The sequence below is a fragment of the Camponotus vicinus genome, unplaced genomic scaffold, assembly GCF_025532165.1.
Source record: "Camponotus vicinus isolate PSW18456_S1 unplaced genomic scaffold, iyCamVici1.0 SCAF_4, whole genome shotgun sequence".
NCBI classification, from domain to species: Eukaryota; Metazoa; Arthropoda; class Insecta; order Hymenoptera; family Formicidae; genus Camponotus; species Camponotus vicinus.
This window is the reverse complement of record NW_028141976.1, coordinates 17332403-17349841: the sequence shown is the minus strand read 5'-3', so window position 1 is coordinate 17349841 and position 17439 is coordinate 17332403. Positions and strand designations below refer to the sequence as shown.

The 17439-nt window shown below is 27.2% G+C and overlaps 1 protein-coding gene across 4 annotated transcripts; it reads right to left on the bottom strand.

Annotated features, from left to right (window-relative positions):
* Positions 1 to 418: 418 nt before the first annotated feature.
* On the bottom strand, positions 419 to 11339 carry LOC145970526 (17-beta-hydroxysteroid dehydrogenase 13-like). Of its 4 annotated transcripts, XM_083097372.1 has the most exons (9): positions 9886 to 9963; positions 9710 to 9815; positions 6025 to 6171; positions 4503 to 4657; positions 4201 to 4378; positions 3867 to 3996; positions 2169 to 2289; positions 1793 to 1918; positions 422 to 1543 (listed from the first exon to the last, which is right to left on the bottom strand). In XM_083097372.1, the coding sequence occupies exons 3-9, from the start codon at positions 6163 to 6165 to the stop codon at positions 1474 to 1476; spliced, it is 921 nt and encodes a 306-aa protein (XP_082953498.1). In that variant the 5' UTR covers positions 6166 to 6171; positions 9710 to 9815; positions 9886 to 9963; the 3' UTR covers positions 422 to 1473. The 4 variants fall into 4 exon arrangements, with proteins under 4 accessions (XP_082953499.1, XP_082953496.1, XP_082953498.1 ...); XM_083097373.1 differs by lacking the exons at positions 9710 to 9815; positions 9886 to 9963 and adding an exon at positions 10239 to 10536 and having other exon boundaries at positions 419 to 1543; positions 4333 to 4378; XM_083097370.1 differs by lacking the exons at positions 9710 to 9815; positions 9886 to 9963 and adding an exon at positions 10239 to 10536 and having other exon boundaries at positions 421 to 1543.
* Positions 11340 to 17439: the final 6100 nt, after the last annotated feature.

Genomic DNA, 17439 nt, shown 5'->3' with positions numbered 1-17439 from the left:
TATATATATATATATATAATATTAATTTGATTTATTATTATAATATATAATATAATATAAAAGTATTCAAGATTATATAAAATTGACCTTGAAGATAGTTCTTGTAAAAGAACTTGGATAGAATTTCGAGAATAAATTTGCTGTGAAGAGTAATAAATTGTTCTTGATAGACCTAAAAATGAAAAATTTAAAAATATTTTTTCTAAAAACTGTAATATATATACTTTTATAATGTTTCTTACTCTGTTCATATAATGTTTACAGTGCATCCAAAAACAACGTGCTGATACAAACGTGATTCTCACTTGCTTGCAATGAAAATTCATCAGCATTAAGAAACTGGTACTCAACCAAATAAAATTTAATTGCTAAATAATATATTTAAAGTATAATTCGAGGACATGTTCTAGGAAAATACATTTTATTCATGAATCCTTGTAGTAAACATTAAGTATAAAAAATGTTTTAACATTCAAAATATTGTTTTATTTTAAAAAATAACAATTATTCCAAGTTTGGTAGTTTATCTAACATGGTTTACAATTAAAAAAATAGGGTGTCCCAAAATATACATTTGACATATATATATATATATATATATATATATATATATATATATATATATATATATACAGAGTGGCCCACGTAAAGTGTTACAAATTTATATCTCGGAAACGAAGCAATTTAGAGAAAAATGTTCATCAGACAAAAGTTGTATCAAGTTGGTTTCAAGGGGGACCTAAGACGGTGCCATTAGTTTGACCTTGAAGAGTCACCTGAAGGTCATGTGAAGGTCACCTACAACTTTTTAAATGGGACATCCTATATGCTTTTGCATATTCTTATAGCTCATCTCGAGAGCTTTCCAAAACACTATAATTAAGTTAGTTTTCATTAAGTACTTTCCGAGTTATGAGGCTTGAAATCATTTCTTTATTTTACATAAACCGTAAAATATCATGTAAAATATTCATTTTTCGATTATCTTACGTAATTGATAATTGCAAATTACATTTTTTCTTTCGAAACAATTATGTGTTTTCTTTACACCAATTGATTCCTCTTATTATTTCGTACATAAAAGTATTAAGGTAAGATAATCGAAAAATGAATATTTTACAAGATATTTTACGGTTTATGTAAAATTAAGAAATGATTTCAAGCCTCATAACTCGGAAAGTACTTAATGAAAACTAACTTAATTATAGTGTTTTGGAAAGCTCTCGAGATGAGCTACAAGAATATGCAAAAGCATATAGGGTGTCCCATTTGTAAGTAACCTTCACGTGACCTTCGGGTGACTCTTCAAGGTCAAACTAATGGCACCATCTTAGGTCCCCCTTGAAACCATACAACTTTTGTCTGAAACATTTTTCTCTAAATTGGTTCGTTTCCGAGATATAAATTTCTAACACTTTACGTGGGCCACCCTGTATATAATGATGTACATGAGTTCGTATTTATCCATATTTTTTAATCATCTACGTCAACGCCGACATCAATGAAATCATATATACAATTGAATGCTTTGTTGGGTAAAAATCTGAAATAAAAATATTATTTTTTATTGTAGAGAATGTAAAGGAATAATGTAAAAGAGTTAAATTAGTAAAAGCAATAAAATAGCATTCGTATTTATTAGTGACTTATAAATCGCTTTGCAGTTTATTAGAGTATATAGTTAGTATATGTATAATTTACAGTATATAGATAGTTTATTAGAGTATATATTATTTGATTTGAAAATATATTATGTGTATTTAACGATGGAATTTTTATTTGCGTGATTTACCTTATCAAATATAACATCGGCAACCAATATGAAGGTATACTTCTTTCTTCCAAATTTTTTCTTTGCGCGTCAATGGTTAGTGAAGCTACTTTCTGTGGTTTAAGTTCTCTCGTTATATTTGGAAATCTATTATTAACAAACAAAATTTATCAGCAATGATAAAAATATCTTATTATAAAAATATCTTATTACTTTAATAAATAACATTTCAGATATATATGTGTAATGTAAAATCTATGAATAAAAAATATTTTTATTTTATTGAACATACTAATTTACAAAATATGTGAATAAAATTAAAATTTTATAAACAATTACAATATCGCTATTAAGAAATATTAATTATAATTCATTAATTTTATATTATTAAACATACCTTATTCTTAGCTTCTTGACAAGTCCAGTCGATACAAAAAACGGATAAATAGTAGTGAATTTAATCAAAGATTTTCCTTTGCTATGTATACGCAATTCATCACTGATAGCTTCCATAAGTGCTGTAATACGCACACGAAGAGAATGTTAGATATACTTTGTAATTGTATTTATATTATAATTGTATATATATAAAATATATAAATGAAAGTAATTTAATCGACCACACCGGCAATATTTATTGATGGAAAATTCACAACGTTTCGACCATGGGTTTTGGTCCTTATCAAGTGAAATTATCTTAGGTAACTAATACGTGGTGAGAAATAAAGAAATCACTGTGTCAAGTCATGTCGACCTCTCGATCCAACACAAAGAGAAAGACTGGTCTTTCTCTTGAAGAATGTCTTTCTCTTTGTGTTGGATCGAGAGGTCGACATGACTTGACACAGTGATTTCTTTATTTCTCACCACGTATTAGTTACCTCAGATAATTTCACTTGATAAGGACCAAAACCCATGGTCGAAACGTTGTGAATTTTCCATCAATAAATATTGCCGGTGTGGTCGATTAAATTACTTTCATTTATTTTATCTACTGGCGACGTTCAAGAATTTATCATTATAAAATATATATACATATATACACATATATGCATATTTGTCACTAACAGTAAATATTAATAACACAGGCCTGCGAGAATCAGTTATAAAGAGCAGATAAATCTGATAGATTTGTTGAACTGAAAACAAATCTGGCCGCAGAATTTTTCTAGCACGTCAGATTTCTGAGTAATTTATAGTTAAATAGTCCAAAAATGACAATTTTGGCAAATTTCGTGAATTTATTATGGAAGAGTCTAATTTTTTTAAAATATTTCTGCCAATGGCATCGTATAGTATTAGGCTTCACCTTTTAAATCCATTTTCGATTATCGCTGCACGATTTTTTTTCGCTGAAATATACAAGTATGAAGTTATAAGAAAATTTACGTTAAAGAAAATTTATATATACATAGGCATCAAAATATGGCAGATCCACCATCTTAAAATTTGAAAAGGTTTATATATGTCAGGTTTGGTTGTCCAAAAAAGTCCTATAAAAATATGTCTGACACAGTTATTACACATTTTGATTTAAATTTTTCTAAATTTTATACCTTTTTATTGTGATTCTATCTTCCATCATATTGGATGCGCCATTTTTTATTTCAAAAAATGACAGGCGGCATTCAAAAATTTATGTTTTTACCTAAATTTTGATTCGTGATAAGACAGAAAGATAACACGATTGAATTGAAAGGACTTATTGGATCACTATGCAGTGACCAATCTATAACTTGTATATCTCAGCGAAAAAAAATCGTGCGGCAGCAATCGAAAATGGATTTGAAAGGCGAAGGTTAATACTATATGACGCCATTGGCAGAAATATTTAAAAAAATTAGATTTCCTAATAATAGATTCATAAAATTTACCGAAATAGCCATTTTTGGACTATTTAATCACAAATTACTCAAAAACCTGACGTGCTGAGGAAATTTTGAGGCCAGATTCGTTTTCAACGTCAAAATTTATATCAGATTCACCTACTCTGTTTTTTGTAACTAACAAAACCTAAAATTTCGCAGACCTGTGTAATCATACGCTACACATGACCCTAAGATTATAATAAGATTGAATTATTATATATATATACCTTTGACTGCGGATTTTGTGGGGCAATAAATCGTACCATATGCAATGACTAAAAATGCTGTTACTGATGAGATTGCTACAATGTGACCGTGATTTTTTTTAATCATATTTGGTAGAAACGCTTGCAACATCTAAAAATGATTCTATTGAGAATTTGCGGAAGCATATTACGTGTATTTGTCAGTATCTTAAATTTATATTAATTGGGAATATTTCAATAATAAATTAATTTTAATATCTGTTTCTAAGAATAATGTAAATTATATATTGTCAATTATTTTATATATATTTATCTCGTAACTACTACGTATGTGTATCTCAAATATGTCACTTGCCCAATAATGCGATATTAAATTGATATCTATAATTCGTACAATTTCATCGGCGCTTTGATCTAGAAGTTTTTTAATATATATTGCACCGGCATTATTGACTAAAATTGTAACATCGCCGACTTCTTCACTCACATTTTTAGCTACCTTAAAGACTTCTTCCCTATCTGTTACGTTGCACCTATAAAAATCCCAATAAAATTTTTAATCAGCGTTGACAATAGTTAGATTTATGTGATTAATTGTATACGCGTAAATTATTCAAATCGGTTTATATTATATAAAATTAAATAATATAGATTTACTGATATGCGTATACAGCATTTTTCCCCATCATTTTAATCTCGTTCATCGTTTGTTTATTGGTTTCTTCATTGATATCCCAACATACCACCGTTGCTCCTAATGATGCATAACCAATCGCCAATTCCTTCCCGATACCGTGACCCGCACCTGTTACCTGTCACAGTATATACAGGGTGACCCATTTTAACTTAGGCAGCCAAATAACTCGAAAAATAAGCAAGATAGAGAAAAATGTTTTAGACAAAAGTTGTATGGTTTCGAGGGGGCCATAAGATGGTATCATTGGTTTGACCTTGAAGAGTCATTTGAAGGTCACGTGAAGGTCACTTCAATTTTTTTAAATGGAACCTATATATTTTTGTACATTCTTGTAGCTTATTTCGAGAGCTTTCCAAAACACTATAATTAAGTACCTTTCCGTTAAGTACTTTTTGAGTTATGATGCTTGAAATAATTTCGTAATTTTACATAAACCGTAAAATATCTTGTAAAATATTCATTTTTCGATTATCTTACCTTAATACTTTTATGTACAAAATAATGAGAGGAATCAATTGGTGTAAAGAAAACACATAGTTGTTTTTAAGAAAAAATATGGAATTGTTAATTGCAAATTACATATTTTTTCTTCGAAACAACTATGTGTTTTCTTTACACCAATTGATTCCTCTCATTATTTTGTACATAAAACTATTAAGGTAAGGTAATCGAAAAATGAATATTTTACAAGATATTTTACGGTTTATGTAAAATTAAGAAATTATTTCAAGCCTCATAACTCAAAAAGTACTTAACGAAAATGTACTTAATTATAGTGTTTTGGAAAGCTCTCGAGATGAGCTACAAGAATGTACAAAAATATATAGGATGTTCCATTTAAAAAAATTGAAGTGACCTTCACGTGACCTTCAAATGACTCTTCAAGGTCAAACCAATGATACCATCTTATGGCCCCCTCGAAACCATACAACTTTTGTCTAAAACATTTTTCTCTATCTTGCTTATTTTTCGAGTTATTTGGCTGCCTAAGTTAAAATGGGTCACCCTGTATATTAAGTACTAGTCTGCATCACGTGAATTATATATTATCATATATTTTATAGTTTACAAATTTTTACCCAATTTAGAATATATATAATTAAATAATTTTGTTATCGAACAATATTTTAAAATAATATTTATATAATATTTATATTTTAAAAAACTATATTATATTTTAAAATAAACGAAAACGTAGTAAATTTTGTTTCATTTTTAATATTTTTTGGTTCGGAATAGGAAAAATTTAATAATAAAGTCTAAATAATATTTGAAATAGTTTGGAGCGAAATAAGAAAACGTTTATGTGTTTAATTGATAGAATAATCTATAAAGTAAAATAATGTTTTTTAATAAAAATGAATCTATTAACATATCTATATGTATTGTTAATTTTAATTTTATAAACTGAATATATTATATTACCTATACAAAAAAAGCATATTTTTATATCTATGTATATATTATGAATTTCATACGCACCAAAACAATTTCATTAGCTACGCTCTTTTTTGTCATTGGAATGAATGTTGTGAATATGCTCTCGCAAATGAAATAAAAAACTTTTACAATAATAAATAGTATTTCTGCTAGCAAGAGCATGCCGTCATATATGTTCATCATAATTATCTGAAAAGTTAGTAATAATAATATACATTATATATGTATATATATTACTAGTTATAATAATATTAATAATAATATATATATATATATATATATATATATATATATATATATTTTAGATATTAATAATATATATTATATATTTTTATACAGGGTTTAGCAAAAGTGTGGAAACCCCTTAATATTTCGAAAAATACGCATTTAAAAAAAAAATGTTTCATACAAAAGTTATAGGGTTTTATGTAGCGCATTACACAGCAACATTATTATGACCTCGAATAGCGTTGTCAAGGTTATGTGAAGGTCACCTCCAACTTTTTAAATGGGACACCCTATATTTTTTTACATATTCTTGTAGCTTATCTCGAGAGCTTTCCAAAACACTATAATTAAGTTAGTTTTCATTAAGTACTTTCCGAGTTATGAGGCTTGAAATCATTTCTTAATTTTACATAAACCATAAAATATCTTGTAAAATATTCATTTTTCGATTATCTTACCTTAATACTTTTATGTACAAAATAATGAGAGTAATCAATTGGTGTAAAGAAAACATACAGTTGTTTTTAAGAAAAAATATGGAATTGTTAATTGCAAATTACATATTCTTTCTTAAAAACAACTATGTTTTTTCTTTACACCAATTGATTCCTCTCATTATTTTGTACATAAAAGTATTAAGGTAAGATAATCGAAAAATGAATATTTTACAAGATATTTTATGGTTTATGTAAAATTAAGAAATGATTTCAAGCCTCATAACTCGGAAAGTACTTAATGAAAACTAACTTAATTATAGTGTTTTGGAAAGCTCTCGAGATAAGCTACAAGAATGTGCAAAAGCATATAGGGTGTCCCGTTTAAAAAGTTGGAGGTGACCTTCACATAACGTTGACAACGCTATTCGAGGTCATAATAATGTTGCTGTGTAATGCGCCACATAAAACCCTATAACTTTTGTATGAAACATTTTTTTCTTAAATGCGTATTTTTCGAAATATTAAGGGGTTTCCACACTTTTGCTAAACCCTGTATAAATGTTCAGACTAGGAGCAGGATGGGTTGAACGAAGAGCGTAACAATTGTATTCTCGAAATCACGTGGTCAGAGAGTGACGAGTAACTCGGATCGAACGAACCGTAAGGCTCGAAAAACAGGAAAAAGGCCGTTTAGAATCGCTATTTATTTATTCGAATGTTTGTTCAATGGTCTCTTTTCGATAAGAATTTAATTTCTTTTACACGGGACGGAATCGAATGCGATTTTGAGACTGGAGAATGAAAGTGAATTAATCAGTTAATAATGATTTCATAAAAACCTAAGTTTATTAAAAAAAATAGTAGAGCAAAAATATTTTTTTGTCGATATGTATTGAGCTTTATTATAAATTAAACGATCGCTGTCTTCTTATATTCCTTCACAACTTCGCAAAAGAAAGGAATCGTGAAGTCGGTGAGATGTAACATGAGAATTGCTTTTCTCTCTCTTTCTGTCTCTTAGAAAAATTTCAATATTATGTTTATAAGAAAGGACAATATACAAGGTGTCCCTGAATGGTCTGTACAAACTTTGTGAATAAGTTCCAGGGACCTAAACAAGCAGAAAATGTCCCATAAACATGGGGTCGGAAACGCTTGCTTCTGGAGTTACGACGGTTCGAAGTTTTCCTGCAATAGCTGGAGAAATTATCACGTCAAACCGCATAAATGTTACAAAACTGTGTTTATTTATTTCCTCGGTTTTGCCACATACAACATAACAGGACAGTACACTTGCTATAGCAAATGCTTGAAATGGCCTCTGTTAGATTCCAAGGAAGCCTGCGCACGTCGCCGCATTGTCTGGCGAACCGTCCATTTCCACCGGCACGGCCATACACCAGATGGATATCCGCCAGTTTATCAAATGAATAATTTGATTTATTCATGTTTTTAAAGTAGGCCTAGAAACGAGCTTTGCAATCGCAGGATACTTTCAAACAACTAAACGCTGAGCTGCGCTGTTCTTTGAAGTTCAAGCTGGTTTATTTACATGTTTTACGCTATTTGGTGGTTAAAGAAACGGTTTCTTTAATCACCAAATAGCGTAAAACATGTAAATAAGAAACGGTTTCTTTGGCGTGATAATTTCTCCAGCTATTGCAGGAAAACTTCGAACCGTCGTAACTCCAGAAGCAAGCGTTTCCGACCCCATGTTTATGGGACATTTTCTGCTTGTTTAGGTCCCTGAAACTTATTCACAAAGTTTGTACAGACCATTCAGGGACACCCTGTATACGCGAATATTTTAGAATACTAGTTCTTGTGAGATTTGATATTTAAAAATATATTATTTTACATAATTTCAAAATTAGCTTTTTATCACAGAGAGAAACGTTTCTTTACATTTAGTATATCTGTTTGTTTGACTTATATTTGTTTTGCTAAAGAAAAAATTATTATATACAAAACATTATTTATTGGAATAAAAATTTCATTGCTTCGTTGCATTAATTTATATTGTTTAACGGAAAAATGATGATTATTTGAAATAATACTGATTCAAATAAGAGTGTTGAATTAACTTAATATTTGGAATGGCTAATTGTATGTGGCATATGTTTCTTCGCTTGCCGCTGCGCGACGATACCACTCTTAACTTTTTTTGTATTCAATATTTATCATGAAATGTATATAAAGGACTAGTATTAACATAAGATCTAAAATATATTTTTTTTCTCTTAGCAGTAGTGCGAGAAAGAGGACGCTGATCATACGCAGGTTCTCTGATCATGTGCATGTGAACCGCACCCTCTTTCTGACATCACTGTTTATCAGGTTTAATTTCAAACTGAATTTAAAATAATTTATTTAATAATCTGGATTCTTTGTTGGGATTCAGAATATTAAACAGATTATTTGAAATTAGATAGAAAAAACTTTTAAACGATTTGATGTTGTGTGAGTTAATATAATTGTTAAAGTCAAAGAAAAAGTAAAATTCTTCAATACAAAATTTTATTTAAAATAAACGTATACGTTATTTGAAAGTCAAACAATCGTTTGTTAAATCGAATATTAGTTTGGTTGGACTATTCTAATAATTAAATTTATTTGATTTCAGCAAAATTTGTTAAATCCAAAGAAATATTTTTCTCTGTCATTAGTATTAAGTATATCTTATAAACTAGCAAGTAGTTTGACTATTGCAAAGAGCGAAGACTTTGAACCATGAATTGTATAATATTACAAGTGTCCTCTTCAAATTTTTACACAAATGCTCGATCGTAAATATATTATATAAATCGAAGATTTAGAAATAAGTATCACATAAAAAAAAGATCTGAGGATCATATAAATAGATCTTAACTTATTGTTAGTAGAAATATAAATTATCTCCGACTGCCATTTATATCTGCTTGACGATAACACTTATGAATTATATATTTAGAATAAATTAAACTTCTAATATGTATGCGAGTTTCTGCATAATTCTTTCAGGATAATTGGAATATATCAAGGCCAAGGTCATTGGTGAGGTTGCCGTTTTTCTAGATATTTACCGTTTCGAACAAGCTGTCTAAAGGTAATATTCACTTTTATGAAAAAGGGCTTAAAAAGTGCCTTAATTTTCGAGTCAAAAATCCTTCTCGTATACTTCTTTTGTACCTAAAAGGAACTTATTTACAAAATTTGACTCAAATCGGAGGTGACCGGTTTTCGGAACTTTATCCCTCACCACACTCTATATTATCTAATTATCTTCTGTTAAATTTGTTAAAAAATAACTTTCTTATAGGAGTCGTCAAAATTCTTTTTACAGGCTTCTATTTCAAGTTGGAAGGAAGCTTTTCACAAAGTTTCATCAAAATCGGAGGTGACCGGTTTTCGGAACTACACCCAAAAATTGTTTTCATCAATATAAAATTTATATTAAAATTTTTCAAGTAATGTAAAAATACATTTTGTATAACGTAATTATATGTACGTTCTTCTCCAAATCTGAAAATTATTTTCTCCTCGATAAGATAAGATGTTCAAAGTGGCCACCATGAGCAGCAATAGTGAGCACGTACTTAACGTAATACGTACAGTAGTAAATTTCTTCACTGTCAGCATCTGTGGACCACAGATGCTACGCATCAAAATCCATGGTGCGACGCTGTGGAGCGTGCATTGCTGCTCATGGTGGCCACTTTGAACATCTTATCTGATGCAAATCATTACTACAGTGATTGAGCCAAATAGGCCTATGAAGATACGTGACTTCACCCTGTGTTATCTCAGAAAGGGAGCATTTCCGGACCCATGTTTATATGGACATTTTGCTTTGTTTTGATACGTAGCATCTATGGTTAAAGTTTGACGAGACCTTTTAGAAACACCCTGTATATCTTTATATAATAAAAAAAAAATTACAAAATAAAATATTTTTACGACAATGTATAATTTTATAATTATATTAATAATAAGGAAATATATAAACATATAAACATATAAACGTTAACTCTTTATTATTTATATAATTGTTTACTTTGGCTTAGTAGTTTATGTAATATTATAGATTAAAAATTATGTTAAGAAATGAGTGAGAGAGAGAAAGAGAAATGCATATTAATTTGAGTTCGTTAATTTTTAAAATTAAAAGAGAGTGATGTAATTTATATAATATAGTCTTTATCGCATGAATACCAGTACTCAAAAATTCATATTGAAGAAAAGTATCTTTATAAATTTTCCTAATCAATTTTTGTTTTATATATTTATTCGTTATATATATTTTTACAGATTTTACAGATATTTTTACGAACAATATATCAATTTATGAATAATTAAATAAAAGCTGAGGAAAGTTTTTTCTTTTGTTTTTATAAAAAATTTTATATACATAGCTTCATTTTAAAAAAAGAAGTTTTTGCTAATAAAATTTTTCTTAAAGACAACTGAAGACAGTCTTAAATTTTTATAACTTTTGTCAAATTTTCATAACTTTTTTAAATTTCATTTATTTATAGCATAAAACCAAACTAATTAAATATAAATATGATACGATTTATTTTATTTACCTGATTATAATGTCCAAAACTTTCCTGTGTTGATATATAATAATATATAAATGCTTTGTGATTAATATATCAATTCCTTTCACAATCTGAATGAAACTTCAATCAAAGCTTTCTGACTCTGCTAACGGCTAATAGTTACACGGTTTATATAAATTGTCGATCTTGTAATTACTTCATATGACGCAAATTTTGCTTATTAAGCAAAATAGCAAAAAAATTACACATGTGCGTCATATGAAGTAGATACAAGATTATACGTAAGTATACGTATAATATTAATTCGTTAAATTAACATATTTGTTTCTATAGTATATATTTTTTTAAAATATTCGTAAAAGAGTAACTGTTTATATTTTCATATCAAAGAGTCATTAATAAATTCGGAAAATTTTTATATAAAATGCAGAATCGCGAGTCAATTATTATAAATTTAATGATATGCTTTCCGTTAGATTTATCTATTTATGAGTTCCATATCGCGTGGAACTGAACATTCTTAAAATAAATTATTAAATTATGATTGCGAAAATACCGTGTTCTTTCCGCGTTCTCTTCGCGTCACCTTCGATATTATAGGATCGCGAGTTAATTATTATGAATTTAATAATTTGTTTTTTTCAGTTATATTTGTATTTACGAATTTTGTATCGGAAAATATTCATAAATAAATTAATAAATTATGGTTGGGAAAAACACCGTGTTTTTTCCGCATTCTTTTTCGCGTTCTTTTTAGACGAGATTGTCGTTTTAATAAAAGAGTTATCGATGTTCTTTTCGTTAAATAAACATTAATAAAAGTTGCGTGGCTCGTACCGCCGAGGAGTCGAAACGATTTTCATCATAGAGAATTATTTCTCATCGGTTTTTGTGAGATCCATTCGCGACGTCTAGTTCGGTGCCCTGTCGAAAATTGGGAATTTTTATTGTAAGATTGAAGGAACTAATCCCAGGTTTTCCTGGCAATTTCCGAAAGCAATGATTTCGATAGTAATTCAACGACGATACGCTTCTTTAACGTCGCATTAATTTAAATAATATATATTTAGATGAGAGAAATATATCTTTTCTTTTCTTCGTTAAAAATGTTTTATCATTATTAGGATTGGTATTATTATTGTCTATATATATATATATATATATATATATATATATATATATATATAATGCCAGAAAGATTTAATAGTAGATTAAATATGGATATAGCGTTGTGTATAAATTTTAATTTTTCAAGTAATTTTATATTGTAATTAATATTGTATAAATCATATTGTAATTAATATTGTAATTAATATTGTATAATTCATATTGTATAAATTTTTTGATAAAAATGATTACGAACGAATATATTTTTAATTAATATAATTTGCCTCTTTTGAAAAATTATTTCTAGGTGCTGGGGATATTAACATTAATTTTTAGTTTCTTTTAAGAAACTATTTGCAGGTATTGGACATCCATCACCATTTTGAAATATTAGTTTTTAGGTATATACCATTTTATATATATGTATAATAAAATACATGCACAAATTCACGTATCCAAAATATTTTTATAATTTTTAATGTTATATATTATATATACGCGAAATTATACATGAATGTTACATAAAATGTGCGAATACTTAAAAATTTCGAGACAAATCGAATGGATACCCCTATATCAGTAAGATATAATAATTATCGTATAATCTTATATCTACTTCATACTTAAAAATTTCGAGACAAATCGAATGGATACCCCTATATCAGTAAGATATAATAATTATCGTATAATCTTGTATCTACTTCATATGACGCACATGTGTAATTTTTTTGCTATTTTGCTTAATAAGCAAAATTTGCGTCATATGAAGTAATTACAAGATCGACAATTTATATAAACCGTGTAACTATTAGCCATTAGCAGAGTCAGAAAGCTTTGATTGATTAAAAGAAAAAAGAATTAGTAATTTAAACGTTATAAGAATAAGAATCTAGAGAATTAATCCAGAATTAATTGTTTAAAATTATTTGATTAATTTTATTTTGCACACTGTTCGAATTGAAATTTTTTTATATCTTGCTGTTATCGGATTCGATTTGTCTCGCGCGCGCGAACGGTACCTCAAATTATATGTATTCGCACATTTAACACAAACTCCAATAATGCATGTATTTTATTATTTATAAATGTAATCGTTCGTAATCACATTTCAATAAAAAAAGGTCGTTATATCCATTTAATTTTCAATAAAGAAATATATTTCTTAATAATGGAAGAACATGTTTTCTGATGTGCATATCAATTTCGTAAATTGAAGATAATGACGAGGGATAATTGTCGTTGATTTATTACTGAAGTCATTGCTATCGGGAATAGTCCGGAAGATCCAGGATTCGTTTCCTCCTACAGTGAAGTTTTCGACGTTCAATGGTTCACTTAACTTTTCTTCGCAGATTGATCTTGCGAAATCTGATGTAGAAACAAGATGTTAATCGTTCTCCATTTTTAAGATCGCTCCTCTTTTTATCGGATATTATTGATATGTCATTCGCGTATCTGCAATTGAATATTTTGAATATTATCGATTTATTTATTCGTCGCGTTTTATTACGAATTTTAAATCGCGATTTATCTTATAAAAATTCGCAAGTAAATCGGTCGGTGAATTGTATATTCGCAAACATTAGACCTCAAATGATTGTCGAAATATTTTTGATTTTCTATACTTACGTGATAATAATTATATCGCGCTCGTGTCTATTGTGAGCTTCGATTATTATATTATAAAAATTATACGTATTGCGATCAAATATTCCGCATATTATCGACTTATTTAGTCATCGCGTTTTCTCAGGAATTTTAAATCGCGATATATCTTAATTTAATCGTTGATTTATACGTCGAAACTTTGTCTATCTTTCCACGTCTTTGAATATTGTCTTTTATAGTCTGCGCTAGTAGTGCAAATATTTTTTTTTTACTATTTAAGAATGATCGATATTTTTATTAATGATTAATCACGATTATTTAAATCATTATATAAATCTTATTAAACTCTACTAATACATCGATAGTTAGAAATATAGTTAGATAGTTAATTTATTAGAGAGGGACTTTGATAAAATCATTCGTTTCGTTATTCTCTATTAAACATGGCGAACAACGCGATTTTTTAATTATATGTTAATTATATTTAAAATTATAAAGTCTTAAGATTCATTTTATTTCATTTAACTAATCATGCGCGAGATGCAATATGTATTTTCAATGTACTTTTCAATCGCGACATTTATATAAAATAGCGTATTAATCGCAAATAAATTCGCAAATATTACAGACCTTAAATGTCTGTCGAAATATCTTTGCACTTGTGCGTGATAGTAATTATATCGCGCGTGTCTATTAGAGGCTCTGATTATATTATAAAAATTATACATATCGTAATCAACTATTCCTAATATTATCGATTTATTTATTCGTTACCGCTCTCTTGCGAATTTTAAATTGTTATTTATCTTGTACTTTAATCATTGATTTACATCGAAGCTTGATCTATCTTTTCGCGTTTTGAATATTAATAATCTACATAAAATACGCCAGTAATGCAAATACTTTCTTTTACAATCAGAAAAACTATTAGTAATTTTATTAATAACTCTTTTGATCACGATTATTTATGTTTAAACGTTATTTATATAAAACTAATTTCTATTCTTAAATTCTATTATTGTATGTCGATTATTAATAATAAACATCGCGTAATTCATCATCGTTAAACAGTCTTGTTTGGACTATGTAGAAATTTTTAATAAATTTTATATTATACATATATTTTGGATACTTTTGTAATTCTTTGTAATAATTTAAAATTATTTTTAAAAAATTAAATTGAATTTATTTTTAAAAATGTTGTAAAAATGCAATTTAAATTATCAAAATTATTTTCAAGAAGATTAAACAAATTGCATAATTATAAATGTTCAAGATATATTTTAGCATGTTATATTTTATTTTAAAAATTAAAAATATATCATATGTATATGTAAATTAATATATAGCTATAATATTAATTTTAAGTCCAAATGTTAATGCTGTCAATATCAAATTATTTATGTTAAAATTATTATTTAGTTATTATTATTAAAGTTATTATTTATGTCAAATTATTAAACATTTGAATCAATCGAATAAATACATTTATTTGATATTGATAACATCATATATTGTATTTTGTAAATTGTAATTTGTAATTAGTAAATTGTGTTTTGTAAATTGTAAATAGTTATAATTGTATATTTATTATAATCTAATATTGATTTTCTTAATTATTGACATAATTGTGTATAAAATACAATTATAACTATCATTATATTATATAAAATTGTATTTACGATTGTAAATTACGTGAATACATTCTTATGTAAATTACACGAAAAATTATCGAAAGTATACGTATAATGATAATATATATATATATATACAAAAATTAATAAATATAAGACTCGAAATATAAAATTAACAAAACAGTTATAATGGCAATACGAGTCTAGTGTCGATGTTATAACACATTTATTTATATTACAATCAAATAAATATTGATATTAAAGCATACAAAGAGAGGATAGCGAACGTTTCGACCCTATTTTTGAGTCATCTTCAGCGCGAAAGTATATAATAAAAGATAATATAATAACAATGTGTTTTATATCGGAGTCTGTTACAAAGGTTGCTGTTTAAAGCGATAATAAATGTCTCGGTATCTCATTATCTTGACGATGCCTACGTAAAAACAAAGGACAAAAGTAAAATAAGTTAAATAAATAATGTAATTAATATGAACAAAGAAAGAAAAAGTACTAAATTAAACATGAAATTCTGAGATTGGAATGTTAATTTATTAAAAATGATCTAAATATAAACTGAACATAAAGTCAAAGAAATAAATAAATAAGTTATAAATAAGTTAAATAAATAATATGACTAATATGAACATAGAAAGAAAAAAGTACTAAGAATTACATGAAAATTACGAGATTGAAATTATTTTAATGTCAATTTATTAAAAATGATCTAAATAAACTGAACATATAGTCAAGAAATAAAAATTAAAAGGTTAAACAGATAAGAAGTTAAAACTACGGAAATAAGACTTACTTCCAGGCATCGAAGATAATGACGCGCCGAGGAGATGAATAAAGACAACTTAACATCTCCGAAGACAAAGATCGACTCGTCTTTAACGGATAAATGTGACTTATATATAAACGGTAAAGAGAGTCAAATAATGTATAAATGTACACATACGCAAAGTCGCAGACCTATTTGTTATGATAGAAACTGTGTTAAATTTTTGGCAAGTTGTTGACAATATTTAAATATATATATATATATATATATATATATATATATATATATATATGTATGTATATATATATATATATATATATATATATATATATAATATTAATTTGATTTATTATTATAATATATAATATAATATAAAAGTATTCAAGATTATATTAAATTGACCTTGAAGATAGTTCTTGTAAAAGAACTTGGATAGAATTTCGAGAATAAATTTGCTCTAAAGTGTAATAAATTGTTCCTGACAGACCTAAAAATAAAAAATTTAAAAATATTTCTTCTAAAAACTGTAATATATTTTTATAATGTTTCTTACTCTGTTCATATAATGTTTACAGAGCATCCAAAAACAACGTGTACTGATACAAACGTGATTCTCACTTGCTCGCAATGAAAATTCATCAGCATTAAGAAACTGGTATTCAACCAAATAAAATTTAATTTTAGCACAATGGCTGACTTATAATTAAAAGACAATGTTTTAAAGGCTCTAAGCCTTTGTCTTACAATTAATGCACAATATTGTGTTACGACTCACGTTTTAAATGTGTACACGAACGTTTGCAAGGAATAAATGTACAATATAAATGTAATATTTATAAAATATCTATCTGTTATTAGTAATCGTACAGTAAAATTGTTACTTGTGTTTTCATGCATTTATTCCGTGCAAACGTATACACATTTGAAATTGAGTAAAACAAAGACTTAGAGCATAAAATATTATTTTAAAATTACAAGTCAGCCATTTTGCTAAGGCTGTAAATATAAGAACTATAAATATCGGTCTATTTCCTCTTCTTCTATTGGTGATACTCGACAAGATAATTCTCAGTTCATACGGCCAGGGGGAAATCTAAGAGGGACTATGTCGCTGTTTT